General features: G+C 50.4%; 1 protein-coding gene across 1 annotated transcript in view; it reads left to right on the top strand.

Annotated features, from left to right (window-relative positions):
- Positions 1-1,215: 1,215 nt before the first annotated feature.
- Positions 1,216-18,235, top strand: part of LOC119971009 (uncharacterized protein C11orf91 homolog) — a 41,121-nt gene continuing 24,101 nt past the window's right edge. Inside the window, exon 1 of the mRNA XM_038806126.1 lies at positions 1,216-1,589. Coding sequence (XP_038662054.1) covers positions 1,280-1,589 — 310 coding nt within the window. The 5' untranslated portion in view covers positions 1,216-1,279. The remainder of the gene's footprint in view (positions 1,590-18,235) is intronic.

Genomic DNA, 18,235 nt, shown 5'->3' with positions numbered 1-18,235 from the left:
GGGTCTTTGTCTTTTTTGGGTATCAGCGATATAGTGGCTTGTGTTAGCGTTGGAGACAGGATGCCCCTCGCCAGTGAGTCTGCGAATATCTTCCACAAGTGCGAGGCCAGTGCTGTCGCAAATATTTTGTAGACTTCCACCAGGAACCCGTTGGGTCCTGGCGCCTTCCCCACCTGCATGCAGCTGATGCTCTCCATGACCTGCCCCAGTCCTGGCGATGCTTCCAGCCCCTTCCTCCCAACTTTCCAAACGACTGGCGTGTCCAATCCATCGAGGAACTGTTTCATCCCTGAGTCCCCATTGGGAGGCTCGGAGGTGCACAGCCCCCAGTAGAAGGCCTCAAAGCTTCATTGACCTTTTTTTGGTTCAGCTACCAGTCTGCCTCTGCTATCTTTCACCTGCAGTTTTTCCCTCGTGGCTCTGTGCAGTTTTTTTTGTGTCGTTTGTAATGAGCGATTTAAGGAGGGAGTAGTGTGCTGGCTCTGCCCGTTTAAGGGGCCGGCTCAATGGACCACGCAACCGGCTCAGGGCCAATCACATGGGAGTGTGTGAACTCCGGTTAATAAGGACTTTGCATGGGGCCCTGGGAGCAGGGCCTCAAGCAGTGTAGGCCCCGTAGCCGAAGCATTAAGTCCTGTTATATTGTGTTCTGCCTTTGCCTTTCAACAATACATTTGTTAAGTACTGGAAGCCTATAGTGTATGTCTCAAGCCACCACAGTAATACAAGCTAGATTTGTGAAAATTGTCCTCATAATTTAATACTCCCAAGCCGAAATATCAACCTAACGAAGATAGGCCAAGCCTACTCCCACTACCAGCAATTGAATGCAGAACTTTAAGTGGGGTCTGACTAAAAACTTTATACAAATTTAAGCACTCAGCAGGCACAGTATAACTCAGGTCTGCGGCTCCAATGTGCATTTGGATGGCTGCTAAGCCATGACAGACACTCCATACGGTTTACAACCCCTCAGTTTGGTCTGGACCCTCCCCCACTGGCTCAGTCTTCATTCACTTGACAGTGCAACAATCACGATGATGGCATGGAAGCTCGACAGCCAATCAGGGCCCAGTTTCTGTAGGAGGTGTGATTGTTTCCTGGAATGCTGGGCCAGAGATCCATCACTGAATTCCAAAGTCTCCAGGTGCATCTTTTTAATTTTAAGATAACTTCAAATGGAATGCAGTGATGCAGAAAAGATAAATAAGCTAATGGAGTGAGTCGCATAAAGGGAGACAGAGATCCACGCAAAGCCACTTTCAGCCACGGAGAAAGAATGAGCAAAAAGGCGTCCAAGTATTTTCCGTCGCTTTACGACACCAACAGCAGCGCCTCGTCCCTGAACAGCTTCAACATCTGGAAGAACCTGTTCCCCACGCAGGAGATCACGGAAACCAAGAGCCCAAAGGCTTCCCTGTGGCCCCGCGGACTGGCAGACAACCCCTATGAACCCCTGAAATTCTTTTCCCCGCCGGCGGGAGGAGACTCTGCCTGGAGCGAGCTGGACGAGATCTGCGAGCTCGACATCCGACTGAAAGAGATGGAGCTCCTCACATTAACGGGGGATGGGTTTGATTTGAGGAGATGTGAGTTCTAGCATTAACCCTCTCTTTTTGGAGCTGTTGTCTTCCCCAGTTTTTAATTTCATTCCCACTTTTGTGTGCAAATCGGAGTCGGGGCGCTTTCAAAATTGGAGGCCATGCGATCTGATTGCAAATTGCTTCAAGGCCAACAGTTTGCGGACTCGATTTCCAGGTGCCATTCTCCTATCACCTTATCTCCTCACACTGCAGTATAACTGTTGTCCAGTCTGAAGCCACTTGTAAAGGGTTCCCAGTTTTGTGTGGTATTTCATCGGAATATTTTAAACTTTCAGATGAGTGATAACAAATCGAGGTCCGATATGCCTTCTCGAGTGGATGTAAAATCTCTTAGGGCACTATCATAAAAGAGCAAGGGAATTCTCTTCGGTGTCCAAGGCTAATTTTTATCCCTCAATCAGCGTCAGTAAAAGCACAAAATCTTGTAATTTTTAATTGCTGTTGGTGGGAGTTTATTGCGTGCAAATTGGCAACTACCTTTCCCAATAATGAAACAGTGATCATAATTCAAAAGTAATTCATTGGCTGTAAAGCATTTTGGGACAGGCTGAGGTAATGAATAGCACAATGAAAGGCAAGTCCTCCCTTTAAAACTGATGGGTGGAATTCTCCCATCTGGAACTAAGTCCGTGTCAGGGGTGGGAAAAAGGAGAGCTTCCCGCTGTGGAGGCCAATGGGAAACCACACCATAGCTTCTGGCCACAACCTGATCGATTATACACCTGGGAGTTTAGCGTTATATCCCATGCCGGGGCAGGAGTGATGGCGCGCATCCTACTGCCTACTGTCATATCTGGACGCCACATTGAAAGGGTGCAAAATATCGCTGGTCCACCGTTGAAGGAAGAGGATGGACCTCCTGAAAACAAAAAGCAAAATACATCAGATGCTGGAAATCTGCAATAAAAACAGAAAATTCTGGAGAAACTCAGTAGGTCTGGCAGCATGTGTGGAGAGAGAAACAGAGTTAACGTTTCAAGTCTGAATGACTCTGCTTCAGAATTAAAGAGAGGGAGTTTGCGAAGGGTTTAATATTGTTTTTCTATAAGTCTTTTAATCCAAATTTTAAACATTGTTACAATTTAGCACGGTAAGAAAACTCACCCAACACATTAAACCCCACACCCACCCATATATCCTTGCTCCCTCCGCACCCCCCCCCCCCCCGGTCCCCCGTCCCTCAGCAGTCATTGGTGACCAACTCTGCAAAATGCAAGATGAACAAACCCCAACTTTGTAGAAGCTACCACTCGCTCCCCTAGAGCAAATTTTACCTTCTCCGGGGTTAAGAACTCCAGCAGGACCCCCATCACATTGAGTCACAGGGTGGAGAAGCTGAAGGAGACCCGCCTGCAAACAGTCAGCGAGGCGGAGGCTATAACATCTGCCCATGCATCCGCCTGCAACTCCGTCTGGTCTGACACCCCGAATACATGGGCGCGATTCTCCGCAAATGCGGAGAGTCGTAAGGCTGCCGTGAAACTGGCCGTGTTTCACAGCAGCCTCCGCGCCCCCTCCCGGGACCTGATTCTCCCCCCCCGGGCGGGGCTAGCAGCGCGACCCCGTGAAGCACGGCATCGCGGGCTTAGCGACGGTCGCTAAGCCCGCGCGCCAAGCGTCACGGCGGCTGACGCACACGATGACGTCAGCCGCGCATGCGCGGGTTGGACGGCTCCAACCCGCGCATGGGCGGATGACGTCATCAGGCAGATACGTCAAACCCGCGCATGCGCAGGCCGTCATGCCCCTCAGCCGCCCCGCGGACTGATCCTGCGGGGCGGCGGAGGAACAAATAGTGTGCGGGTATCGGACCCGCTGCCCGCGATCGGTGCCCACCGATCGCAGGCCCATGCCACCCTTGGCACGGCCGTGCCAATCGGTGCCATGGTTGTCCGGGACGGCACTTTGCGGCCGTTTTCATGAATGGTGAGAGCAGGTGTGTTTGCGTTCGTGAAAACGGCCGTAAAGGCCTGGGAACTCGGCCCATCGACCTGGGGAGAATCGCTGTTCGCCGTACAAAACGGCGAGCAGCGATTTGTGTCGTGGGGCGGCCATGGGGGGGGGGAGAATAGCGGGAGGGTGGGAAAAATGTCGGGAAGGCCCTCCCGCTATTCTCCGACCCGTCGTGGGCAGCGGAGAATCACGCCCATGGTCTCCAGGAGACCGGGCTCCGCATCGACATGCAGAGCCCACAAAATGGTGCTGAAAACCACTATCCAAACCCTTCCAACTTCGGGCAGGATCAAAATATATATTCATGGTTCACAGGGCCCTTCCCACATTGCTCGCAGACATCCTCCACTCCCTCGAACAGCCAGCTAATCCTTGACTTTGTCACGCACCCTGTACACTACCTTCAGCTGTACCATCCCCAACCTCGCACATGAAGTTGAGGAATTCACACTCCATAGCACCTCACACCACAATCCCTCCTCTCGCGCCGTCCCCAGCTCTTGCTCCCACTTAGCATTAATTCCCTCCACAGACACCTTATCCTCCTCCAACATCCTCCAATAAATCTCCAATGCGACACCCACCCCCCTCCAACCCCCACGCTGACAGCAACAACGATGAGGCAAACTCTATCGGAAAGGTCGAGAAGACCTTCCTCGCAAAGTCCCACACTTGCATGTACCAGAAACTCTCCTCCCATGTCACCCCAAACTTCTCATTCAACCCCTCCAAACTCGCAAACCGCCCTCCCAGAAACAGATCCTTCATCTCTCTAAACCCCTTCTCTTCACATCCTCGGAACCTTGCATCCATTCTCCCTGGCTCAAACCCATAATTTCCCCTGATCAGCATCACCCGCGACACCGCTCCCAACCTAAAATGATGCCCAAACTGCCTCCAAACCTTCAGCACGACCATCACTGGACTCACCAAGTACTACCCTGGGGCCATGAGGAGCAGTGCCGTTGCCAGCACCCATAATCCCGACCCCCTACGTGAACCAGCCTTGATCCTGACCCACAAATCCCCCACTTCCCTATTCCATCCCTGAACTTTCTCTACATTTGCTGCCCAGTAATAATACATCAAATTAGGGAGGCTTAGCCCCTCCCCACCTGCCATCTACTCTGCAGTATGACCTTCCTAATCCTGGCCACCTTCCCTGCCCAGAGATCAACCTATCTTCCCCCTTGAAAATCACCTTAGGCAAGACCAGCAGACACTAAAAGAAAAACAAGAATTGTGGTAAAATAGTCATCTTCACTGTCTGAACCTGGCTTGCCAACAACAGAGGATGATTACCCACCTCAACAAATCAGCCCTCACAGTCCCTACCAAACCAGTGAAATTGAACTTCCAGACACCTGCCCAATCCAGGGCCACCTGCACCCCCGGATACCTAAAGTGAGACATTGCCAGACAGAATGGCAGTGCCCCCACCCCCAGCTCAGGTCCCGCCCTTGGGGAGGAAACCATAAACTTTTCCCCAAATTCAATTTATACCCAGAGAACATACCAAATCTTGAAGCAAACCGATTATGTCCCTCATCAAGAAGAATATATAACAAGTCATCCACATACAATGTCCCACCCCACCCTCCTCACTATCCCCTTCCACAACAGGGAGCTTCTCAGTGCAATGGTCAAGGGCTTTCGCGCCATTGCAAACAGAAGATGGATCATGGGGCGCCTCTGCCTCATTCCCCAGTGCAATACAAAATACCCTGAATTCATATTATTCGTGCGCACGCTCACCATCGGCTTCTTGTATAGCAACTGCACCCGTGCCACAAACTTCGGCCCAATCCCAGATTTCTCCAACACCGCCATCAAATAAACCCACTTCACCCGATCAAATGCCTCCTCCGCATCTAATGCTACTGACCCCTCCGTCTTTCTTCCATCTGCCGGAGAATGTCCCTGCCCTTATCGAAACCCATCTGACCCTCCCCAAGCACCCTCGGAAGGCACCACTCCAGCCTTCACGCCAGCACTTTTTCCAATATCTTGGCATCCACGTTCAGGTATGGGCCTATACGACCCACACTCCACCGGATCCTTATCCTTCATAAGCAGCAATGAAATGGAGGCCAACATTTTCGGCAAGACCCACCTGACCATCGCATCCTCGAACATTTCTACCAACAACGGCGCCAGCCTATCCTTAAATCAGTTATAAAATTCAACTGGGGACCCATCCGACCCTGCCACCTTCCCCACCTTCACTTCCTCTACCCCCACCGGCTCCTCCAGCCTCGCCTTCCCGGCGTCACCAAATCTCGGGGATTCTAACCCGCCCAGGAACTTCCTCATCTCCCGCTCATCCTCTGGTGGCTCTGAATTATACAAGTCCCTATAAAACTCCTCAAACACACTCTTAATCTGCTCCAGAGCCACCATCAACTCCCCTGTCCTATCCCAAACTTGAACTGTTTTCCCTGCTTGCGAAGCTGACCTGCAACATACGGCCCACGTTCTCCCCATACTCATAGACAGCCCCCCTCGCCCTTCTCAGCTGACGCACTGCTTTCCCATCGAACCTCCCTCCTCTTTACCAGGAGCCTTGGGTCCAGGTCCCCCACATACCTCGCATTCACTTCCAAAATCTCTTCTAACAATCGTTGGCGTTCCTCCCTCTCTTCCCTAGCCACCTTCGTCTTAAACAAAATCACCTCCCTCACCACTGCCTTCAAAGCCTTCCAAACCACCGACGGCGAGACCTCCCCAATGCAATTGAACCCCACCTAATCCTCAATCAGCTTCCCTATTTTGTTACAGAAGCTTCGATCCACCAACAACCCCACATCCATCCTCCAGCCCGGCTTCTGGGCCACCCCCTTCAGAACCACATTCATCCAGTGCTGAGCATGATCCAAGATCACAATTGCCGAATACTCTACCCTCTTAACTCTAGCCAACTGCGCCTCCCCCACCACAAACAATTCAATCCTTCACAGAATTTCATAGAATCCTCACAGTGCAGAAGGAGGCCATTCGGCCCTTTGACAGACCACCCCACCGAGGCCCAATTCCCGACCCTATTCCTGAAAACCCACCCTAAGGGGCAATTCAGCAAGGCCAATTCAGCTAACTGGCACGGTAGCACAGTGGTTAGCACTGTTGCTTCACAGCTACAGGGTTTCACGTTCAATTCCCGGTTTGGGTCACTGTCTGTGTGAACTCTGCACGTTCTCCCTGTGTCTGCATGGGTTTCCTCCGCGTGCTCCGGTTTCCTCCCACAAGTCCGAAAGACGTGCTGTTAGGTCATTTGGACATTTTGAATTCTCCCTTTGTGTACCCGAACAGGCGTCAGAATATGACGGCTAGGGGCTTTTCACACTAACTTAATTGCAGTGTTAATGTAAAGCCTACTTGTGACAATAAAGATTATTATTATTATTATTACCTGCCCTTCTTTGGATTATGGGGGGAAACTGGAGCATCCAGAGTAAACTCATGCAGACACGGGCAGAACGTACAAACTCCACACAGACAGTCGCCCAAGGTCGGAATTGAACCCGGGTCCCTGGCGCTGTGAGCAACAATGCTAACCTTTCTGCCACCATGCCACCCTTGAGAACAACCTGTGCACCGAGGAAAAAAAAATACTCCCGGTCCCTCGGGTGTAGAAATCTCCATGGGTCAACTCCCTCATTTCCCAGCCAGCGCCTTCGCCCCTATCAAACCCTGAATGAAACACCTGGCTCATCCAACCCTTCCTAAGCCTCATCTGGTCCTTCACCCTCAGATGGATCTCTTGCAGCATCACCATATCAGCTTTTAAACTCTTCAAAAGGGCAAAAATTCTCACTCTCTTCACCGGTCCCCTTAACCCCCTCACATTCCATGTCACCATTCTGATTGGGGGGGGTTTCTCATCCACCCGCCCCTTCTATCCGCCATCATCATTACTCCAGGCCACACTCATTCGGCCATGCCCGCACTCTCCTTTTGTTCGCGTCGACCCCTTCCCCCCTCCCAGAATCCCCCCATCCACCTCCTCTTACAAACACCTCACTCAGTATCGATCACCTCCCAGGTCCATTGAAACTTTCTCGACAGGATCCAACGACCGTGGCCCCTCCCCCCACCACACACCTGTTCACTAGCCAACCTTCATTTGCTAGCGCGGTGACCCCTGCCAGAGCTCTCCCCTCCTCCCCATCCCATCCTCAATATCCCAGCCCCTCAATGCCCAACACAAACATCCCTCAAACCAAAAGAAAAAAAACACAGCCATAAGGAGAAACAAGAACACTTGTTAAAAAAAAACATCAAGAGACACAAATAAAACCTCAATCCAAGGAAAAAACTCAACAAGAAAAACATTCCCAGTCCACACCAATAAAGTCTAAATCCCAGCTCTCATCGCAGCCCCAGACCTTCAAAGTCAGTTTTATCAGGGCAAGATCCTCCTCCACTCACTATTTAAGCGAAGCCTTCATCTCACTCTGAAGCAACTCTAAATGTTTGGAAAACAGCCTTTTAAACTCCACTGACACTAACCCGGTCAGAGTTTCAAACATGATGGGAGTGCCCCGACCCGACGACCCAGCCCCCGCCATCTTTCCTCCTGCTGGACTCACAGCAACACTCACTGGCAGACTTTCACTTCTTTCCAAAACCTTTCTTCTGGGACTTCAACATTTCCCCAGCTCCTTCTGGCTTCCCACACCCGCTCATCCAGAAACTATCCCTGAGACTGAGCAAAAAAGTCAAAAAAACAAAGACTCTAACTGAAGCCAATGTAACGAGTGACCTCCACCTGCATGGCGCCACCAGGCGTCCGGATTTCATACTGCTTAGGAGGGGATGGCGCAGGTGTAACAAAATAGGTCAGTAATAGGTGGGAGCTCGGAGAAATTGCAAGAAGGACGTGTAAGGTACAAGATAGAGGAAGTGTTAATAGAAGTATAGCAGGGACTTCCAGTGGTGGCCATGGAGGAGTAGGTCGCACATTTGATAGCTCCCACCTGTGATGGACTTTTGGACCTTTTTCACCCATTTTTCCCCGGATTTTATGGGATAAATCAGTGAAGAGTGAGACAGTGAGGAGAAATCCCCTTCCGGTGTATGGAGAATTGGACCAGAAGTGGCCGTGTGAGAAGACAACGTCCTACAAGGAAGACGCGAGCAGAGCTGGCAATGCGGGGTAGCATGGCGGAGAGCAAGGAAGGGCCGCGGGGAGACGGCACAGTGGTCGACCGGACAGCTGGTGGAGTTTTTTGAAGATTGCTTCGCCAAGCTTAAGCAAGACACGCTGGACCCGATCAAGGCTTTGATTGATCAGGCGATGCAGAGTCAAGAAACCCATGGACATGCGATCGAGGAGGTGGAAAAAAAGGTGTCCGAGCACGTGGAATACCTAACCGTGCTGGAGACCAAAGGTGGAGATGATGAATGACCACCAGAAAAGAATGCAGGAGAAGCTGGAGGACCTGGAGAACAGGTCCAGGAGGCAGAATCTGAGAATTGTCAGCCGCCCTGAGGGCAGTGAGGGATCGGATGCAAGGGCCTATGTGACGAATATGCTGGAGACGTTGATGGGGGCTGAGGCATTCACTCGGCCCCTGGAAGTCGATAGAGCGCACAGAGCCATCGCAAAGAAGCCCCGAGCAAACAGGCCACCGTGGGCGATGGTCGTACGTTTACACCGAATCCTGGACAAGGAACACGTTCTGCGGTGGGCCAAGAAAGAACAGAGCAGCAAGTGGGAGAATTGTGAGCGGCGCATTCATCAAGACCTGGGCGTGGAATTGGCCACGAGGCGAGTTGGGTTTAATCAGGCAAAAACGGCCCTCTTTAAGAAGGGGGTGAAGTTCGAGATGTTGCACCCGTCTGTGGGTCACATATGAGGAACGGGATGTGTACTTCGAAACACCAGACGATGCATGGACTTTCATCAAGGAAAAAAGACTGGAGGTGAACTAAAGACACAGAATCTTTGGAGAGTATTGTACTGCCGATTTATTGAAAATCACTTTTGTGATGGTTTGAATAAGCAGCGCTATGTGCAATAAGGGGCTGTTTTGATGGCTAAAGTTAAGTTTGTCTTACTGGGAGCTGGTTGGAGGGGGGGGGGGGGGGGGTAGTTTCTGTGGTTGTTTTTTCTGTGGCTGCTTTTTCACTGCTTTTTCTGATGTTTGTTTACTGGGGAATATGATGCTTTTAATATGTTTGTCCAAGTGGGAGGAGAGGGGAGAGAACAATGGGGAGACAGACTGTTTGGTGCCATTTGTGGGAGCTATCAAGTTATCTTGGTCAGCTGACTCACATAAGCACAGTGGGGGGGCGAGCAGGTGATAAGCTGAAGCTTGAGATGGGGGGGGGGTTGGGTATCTAGTGCTGTTACCGGGGGGGAGGGAGCAGTGGGGTGGGGGGGGAGCTGCTTTGCTGACAGGGGAGGAACTGTTATTAGGGGACAAATGGGAGGACGGGGACGGTGAATGCCCGAGGGGGGGCCCCGAGTATGCCGGGGGCATGAGCTGGAGGCTGGCCTAAAAAAGGGTGATGGCTAGTCGGCAGGAGGGGAGGGGGGGAGCGGGAAATCCCCCTGACCAGGCTGATTACATGGAAAGTTAGACGGTTGAATGGGCCGGTCAAGAGGGCTCACGTGTTTGCGCATTCGAGGGGGCTGAAGGCGGACGTGGCAATGTTACAAGAGACACACCTAAAGGCCATAGACCAGACTAGATTGAGAAAGAGGTGGGTTGGCCAAGTATTCCACTCAGGGCTGGACTCAAAGACCAGAGGGTAGCGATCTTGATCAGCAAACACGTGGCATTCGAGGCAGGGACAATCATGTCAGACATGGGGGGGTAGGTACATAATGGTGAGTGGGAAGCTGGAGGGGGTGTGGGTGGTACTCGTGAACATATATGCTCCGAATTGGGACGATGTGGAATTTATGAGGCGGGTGTTAGGTAAGATCCCAGACTTAGAGTCACATAACTTGATCATGCGGGGAGATTTTAATACAGTCATCGATCCGGAATTGGACCGGTCAAAATCCAGGGCAGGGAGGGTGCCAACTGCAGCAAAGGAATCGAAGGGGTTTATGGAACAGATGGGGGGAGTAGACCCATGGAGGTTTGCACGGCCAAAGGCGAAGGGGTTTTCTTTTTTCTCCCATGTCCACAAGGTATACTCTCGCATCGACTTTTTTGTTCTGAGCAGGTCTCTAATACTGGGGGTGGTGGATACTGAGTACTCAGCAATCACAGTATCGGATCATGCCCCACATTGGGTGGATCTACAGGTTAGTTTGGAGAGAGGACAGCGCCCGCTATGGAGGCTGGATGTGGCATTATTAGCAGACGAAGCGGTCTGTTGCGGGTGACCTAATCCATCCAAAACTACCTGGAAACAAATGATGCGGGGGACGTCTCTGCAGCAACGGTTTGGGAAGCTTTGAAGGCAGTGGTCAGGGGGAATTAATCTCTATACGGGCCCACAGAGAAAAGCCGCAATGGGCTGAGTTAGTTCGTTAATAGGTTAGTTGAGGAGATACTCCGGATGGACAGGAAATACTCGGAGGCCCCGGACGCGGGCTACTGAGGGAGCGGCAGAGGTTACAGGCGGAGTTTGGGCTGTTGACCACAGGGAAAGTGATGGAACAGCTGAGGAAGGCAAGGGAAGTGATTTATGAGTACGGGGAAAAGGCTAGCAGAATGTCAGCGCACCAGCTCAGAAAAAGGGAGGCGGCCAGGGAGATAGGGAGAGTAAAGAGGTGAGAATACGGTCCTGGACCCAGTGGGGATGAATGAGGTGTTGAAGGACTTTTCCAGCAAATTATATGAGTTGAAACCCCCGGCTGGGGTGGAGGCGATGAGGCAGTTTTTGAATAAGTTGAGGTTCCCGAGGGTGGATGAGGATCTGGTGGAAGGGCTGGGAGCCCCAATTGAAATTGAGGAAATAATTGAGGGGCTGGAAGGCATGCTGTCAGGGAAGGCCCCGGGGCTAGATGGCTACTTGGTGGAATTCTATAAGAGGTTTTCAGAGATACTGAGTCCACTGCTGGTGAGGACATTTAATGAATTAAGAGAGAAGGGAGTCCTCCCCCCAACAATGTCGCAGGCCTCGATTTCATTGGTCCTGAAACGGGAGAAGGATCCGGAGTAATGCAGATCATACAGGCCGATTTCTCGACTTAATGTGGATGCCAAACTGCTGGCTAAGATACTGGCCACAAGGCCAATGTTCAAAGGTTTTTAAATGTTATTATGATGCCCTCAGAAGGAGGGGAAATGGAGGTGATGGTAGCGATGGATGCGGCGAAGGCTTTTGATCGGGTGGAGGGGGATTACCTGTGGAAGGCACTGGGAAGGTTTGGGTTTGGTGTGGGCTTCATTGACTGGGTGCAGTTGCTCTATTAGGCACCAGTAGCGAGTGTGCCTACGAACCGGCTGAGGTTGGGGTATTTTAAACTGCACCCGTTACTGTTTGAACTGGCCATAGAGCCATTGGCCATGGCATTAAGAGCCTGTCGGAACTGGAAAGGGCTGGTTCATGGGAGTGGACGGGGGGTAGGAGGGGCGCGGTGGAGCACTGGGTCTCACTTTCCGCAGATGACCTGCTCTTGTATATTTCAGACCCGTTGGAGAGGATGGCGGAAGTTATGCGGGTCCTCGGAGAATTTGGGAATTTTCCGGGGTACAAATTGAACATGGGGAAAAGCAAGACGTTCGCGATCCAGGCAAGAGGGCAGGAGAAGAGACTGGGAGAGTTGCCGCTTAGAATGGTAGGAAGGAGCTTTCAGTATCTGGGAATCCAGGTGGCCCGGGAATGGGAGGCACTGCACAAGTTAAAACTATCCAGGCTCTTAGAACAAATGAAAGTGGACTTTAAGAGATGGGACATGCCCCCGCTATCGCTGGCAGAGAGGGTACAGACTGTGAAAATGGCGGTCCTCCCCAGATTTCTATTTGTCTTTCAGTGCCTCCCCATCTTCATCCCAAGGACCTTTTTCAAGGGGCGAATAAGGTTATTTTGGTAAAACCGTGCGAGTGAAGCAAGTGTTGCTGGAGCTCAGTTGAGGGGAGGGTGGGTTGGCACTGCCGAACTTTTGCAATTACTACTGGGCGGCTAATATAGCCATGATTAGGAAGTGGGTAGTGGGGGAGGGGTCGGTGTGTGGGAATGGATGGAGGCAGCGTCATGTAAAGACACAAGTTTGGGAGCACTGATAACGGCACCTCTTCTGTTCTCACCGGCCCGATACTCCACAAGTTCAGTGGTGGTGGAAGCTCTGAGAATCTGGGGGCAATGGAGGAGATATAAGAGAGTGGAGGGAGCATCGATTTGGACCCTGATTTATAATAATCATCGGTTTGTGCCGGGTAGGCAGGATGGTGGGTTCCGGTGATGGCAAAGAGCAGGAATTAGGGGATGGGGGATCTATTTATAGATGGGAGCTTTTCCAGCTTGAAAGCTTTGGAGGATAAATTTGAATTGCCAGCAGGGAACGGATTTAGGTATTTGCAGATGCGAGACTGGTTCTAGCCTTCCCGCTGATGCCGCCCTGGGGGATACAGGATAGAGTAGTTAGCAGTACATGGGTGGGAGAGGGGAAGGTATCAGATATTTACCAGGAACTTTTGGAATCAGAGGAAACCCCGGTGGAGGAGCTTACGGGCAAGTGGGAGGACGAGCTAGGAAGAGAGATAGAGGCGGGTCTGTGGGCGGATGCCCTAAACAGGGTTAATACATCTTCATCATGTGCCAGGCTTCACCTGATACAATTTAATGTAGTCCATCGGGCACACATGACAGTGGCCCGGATGAGCAAGTTTTTTGGGGTAGAGGAAGGTGTTCAAGGTGCGCGCGAAGCCCAGCAAATCACGTCCACATGTTTTGGGCATGCCCGAAGCTTCGAGGGTTTTGGTAGGATTTCGCTAAGGCAATGTCCACGGTACTCAAAACACGGGTGGCACTGAGTCCAGAGGTGGCGATCTTTGGCGTGTTGGTAGAGCTGGGAGTGCAGGGGGCGAAAGAGGGCGAAGTCTTGGCCTTTGCCTCCCTGGTAGCCCAGAGACGGATCTTGTTAATGTGGAGGGACTCAAAGCCGCTGAGTGTATAGACCTGGGTTAGTGAAATGGCTGGGTTTCTCAGTCTCGAGAAAATAAAGTTTGCCTTAAGAGGGTCAATGGTTGGGTTCACCCGGAAGTGGCAGACGTTCGTCGACTTTCTCAGGAAAAATTAAAATGTCAGCAGAAGCAGAATTCCAAAGGGGGAGGGGGAGAGGGCCGGACTGTTGTTTTATGGTTGGGGTGTGTGAAGATTGTGATGGGGGTGGAAATGTTTATTGTACCATGTTTATGTCGCTGTTATTGTTATTATAAAAACTTGCAAATACCCTAATAAAAATGTTTTAAAAAAAATAGCAGTATAGCGGTGTGAAGGACTATGTAGGGTGCTGATTGTAACATAAAGGTCCTGAAAAAGAAGATGGATCACCAGGAACACTCTGAGGATGGAAGATGGATTGTCTTGATGTCACTGAATCTGGAAGATCCATCTGTACATTCTCCCCTCACCCACTGCTGTGGTTTTCCGGGGCCCGGCATCCTTCCTAAACTCATAGGCAGCCTCAGGCATTATTCAAGTGAGTCCTAATATCAGCACGCAACGTTGTTCCAGACATGTTCATGACCGACGTGTTTTCCCATTGGAATCCCGCAGAATCAGGTGTGGGTGGAAGATTCTAGTTGGCCTTTCATCTGCCTCCCATTAGCGGTATGCAGTTCAGTTTCATGTTGGCCTCCAGGAGCTTTCCCGATCAGCCAAGGCAGAAGATCCCCCCAAAAATTCACTCCAGCGTAAAACCAATTTTTGGCTTCCCACCACAGTCCCTTCTCCGCCAGATGCATCTGCCCACGAGAGTATCGGTAGGAGTGACCATCGCACAGTCCTTGTGGAGACAAAGTCTCGTCTTCACATTGAAGATACCCTCCATCGTGTTGAGTGGCATTACCACCTCGCTAAATTGGTTAGACTTCATGCAGATCTAGCAACTCAAGATTGATCATCCATGAGGCACTGTGAGCAGCAGAATTGTATTCAACCACAATGTGCAACCCCATGGCCCAGATATCACCCACTATAACATTTTTAAAAAATTTTAAAAATAAATTTAGAGTACCCAATTATTTTTTTTTCGAATTAAGGCCAGTCCACCTGACCTGCACATCTTTGGGTTGTGGGGGTGAAACCCACACAGACATGGGGAGAATGTGCAAACTCCACATGGACAGTGGCCCAGGGCCAGGATTCGAACCTGGGTCCTCAGCTCCGCAGTCCCAGTGCTATCCACTGTGCCACATGTTGCCCGCACCCGCTCTAACATTACCACCAAGTCAGGGGATCAAACCTGGTTCAATGACGAGTGCAGGAGAGCATGCCAGGAGCAACATCAGGCAGACCGAGAAATTAGGTTTCAACCTGGTGAAGCAACAATACAGGACTACTTATGTGCTAAACAGCATAAGCAGCAAATAATAGACAGAGCTAATGATTCCACAACAAATGCATCAGATCTAAGCTCTGTAGTCCTTCCACATCCAGCCGCAAATGGTGGTGGACAATTAAACAACTCACTGGAGGAGGTGGCTCCACAAATATCCCCATCCTCAATGATGGGAGAGCACAGCACGTATGCAAAAGACAAGGCTGAAACATTTGCAACAATTTTCAGCCAGTGGTGCCAAGTGGATGACCTACCTCGGTCTCCTCTGGAGGTCCCCAGCATCACAGGTGTCAGTCTCCAGCCAATACAATTCAGTCCATGTGGTATCAAGAAACGGCTGAAGGCATTGGATACTGCAAAGGCTATGGCCTTGACAATATCCCGGCAATAGTACTGAAACCTTGTGCTCCAGAACTTGCTGCACCCCAAGCCAAGCTGTTCCAGTGCAACGACAACACTGGCATCTACCCGGCAATGTGGGAAATTCTCAGGTGTGTCCTGTACACAAGAAACAGGACAAATCCAACCCAGCCAATTACCGGCCTATCAGTCTACTCTCCATCATCAGCAAAGTGATGGAAGGAGTCATCAACAGTGCTATCAAGCGGCATTTACTCAGCAATAACCTGCTCACGGATGCTCAGTTTAGGTTCTGCCAGGGTCACCCAGCTCCTGACCTCATTACAGCCTTGGTTCAAACATGGTCAAAAGAGCTGCATGCCAGAGGTGAGGTGAGAGTGACTGCCCTTGACATCAAGGTATCATTTGACCGAGTATGGCATCAAGCAGCCCGAGCTAAACTCGAGTCAATGGGAATCAGATGGAAAACTGTCTGCTGGTTGTAGTCATACCTGGCACAAAGGAAGATGGCTGTGGTAGTCGGAGGTCATAGAATCATAGAATTTACAGTGCAGAAGGAGGACATTCAGCTCATCGAGCCTGCACCGGCCCTTACAAAGAGCACCTTACTGAAGCCCATCCCCTAACCGGTAACCCCCACTTAACAGTTTTTGGACACTAAGGGCAATTTAGCATGGCCAATCCACCTAACCCGCACATCTTTGGACTGTGGGAGGAAACTGGAACACCTGGAGGAAACCCACGCAAACACGGGGAGAACGTGCAGACGCCGCACAGTGACCTAGCCGGAAATCGAACCTGGGACCCTGGAGCTGTGATGCAATTGTGCTAGCCACTATGCTACCGGGCTGCCCGTCAATCCAGGACATCACTGCAAGGATTCCTCAAGGTAGTGTCCTAGGGCCAATCATTTTCAGATGCTTCACCAATTACCTCCCTTTCAGCATAAGATCAGAAGTAGAGATGTTTGCGGATGACTGCACAATGTTCAGCACCGTTCACAACTCCTCAGATAATGAAGCAGTCCCTTTCCAAATGCAACAAGACTTGGATAATATCCAGGCTTGGCTGAGAAGTGGCAAGTTACATTCACCCTACTTAAGTGTCAGGCAATGGCCAACCCCTGCAAGAGAGGATCTAACCACTGCCCTGTGACATTCAATGGCATTACCATCGCTGACTCCCCACAATCAACATCCTGGGGGTTACCATTATCAGAAACTGAACTGGACTATCCATATTAATACTGTGGCTACCAGGACAGGTCAAAGGCTAGGAATCCAACAACAAGTAACTCACCTCCTGACCACCCAAAGCCTGGCCACATCTATAAGGCAGGAGTGCAATGGAATACTCTCCACTTGCTTGGATGAGTGAAGCTCCAACAACACTCAAGAAGCTCGACACCATCCAGGACAAAGCAGCCCGCTTGATTGCTCCCCCTTCCACATACTTTCAAACCTCCACCACCGACATACGTGGCAGCCATGTGTACCATCTACAAGATGCACTGCAGGAACTCACCAAGGTTCCTTAGACAGCACCTTCCAAACCCACAACCACTACCATCTAGAAGGACAAGAGCAGCAGATACCTGGGAACATCATCGCCTGGGGAATCACCTCCAAGTCACTCACCACCCTGACTTGGAAACATACCGCCGCTCCTTCACTGTCACTGGGACAAAACCTTGGAACCCCTTCCCTAACAACACAGTGGCTGTACCTACACCTCAAGGACTGCAGCATTCAAGAAGGCCTTCTGAAGAGCAACTAGGGATGGGCAATAAATGCTGGCCGAACCAGCATCCCGTAAATGAATAATAAAAAAATATTTCACCAGTGAACCCACTGGCAGGGCCATGGATGAATTCAGCCCAGTATTTTTTGTATTCCTGTCCATTTGACAAAGAGTCTGGTTATTCCCTCAAAAATTACTTTGACAGGTTAGTCAGTAACAATGAAGCACTTCTGCGTGCAAGGTGATTGGCACTGAATATTATTTAACTGGGACTCACGCATACCTTTCTCCAGGTGTACTGGAGCATTACATCCATTAAATCAGTCACAGTTTCATTTTCAACTTAAATTGTGCATATTTTTGTGCGTTGATAAATTCATTTGGTTTAGTGAATAACAAATGCATTTTGAAGACTTTTCAATGATGATTATTCTTTCAATAACAAAGCACCATTTTTCAAAATTCCTCATCCGATTGTTTGAGCTTTTTCATAAGAGACATCTTAAAACTATAGAATAGACTATTACAGGAAGTATTTTTAAAAGTCCAATAGATGCATTTTGCTGGAAAGTGCAATATTTTCTGAAGTAAATTGTTATGGTTTGCAGATGTGCTCTTTATATTTCTATTCACCCTCTTTTACTTCTTGCTTATTTTTCTATCTCATATCTGCAAGTAGTTCTTATTTTTCATTCTTTGTTTTAATTTGGCTCTTGGACATTCTTTTCTGCTGCTGCTATTAAAAATCATAGAACATAGAACATAGAACAGTACAGCACAGAACAGGCCCTTCGGCCCTCGATGTTGTGCCGAGCCATGATCACCCTACTCAAACCCACGTATCCACCCTATACCCGTAACCCAACAACCCCCCACCCCTTAACCTTACTTTTTAGGACACTACGGGCAATTTAGCATGGCCAATCCACCTAACCCGCACATCTTTGGACTGTGGGAGGAAACCGGAGCACCCGGAGGAAACCCACGCACACACGGGGAGGACGTGCAGACTCCGCACAGACAGTGACCCAGCCGGGAATCGAACCTGGGACCCTGGAGCTGTGAAGCATTTATGCTAACCACCATGCTACCGTGCTGCCCCCATCATTGCACC

This window comes from Scyliorhinus canicula, chromosome 9 (genome assembly GCF_902713615.1).
Source record: "Scyliorhinus canicula chromosome 9, sScyCan1.1, whole genome shotgun sequence".
Taxonomy (NCBI): Eukaryota; Metazoa; Chordata; class Chondrichthyes; order Carcharhiniformes; family Scyliorhinidae; genus Scyliorhinus; species Scyliorhinus canicula.
This window is presented reverse-complemented; position numbering and strand designations above follow the sequence as displayed.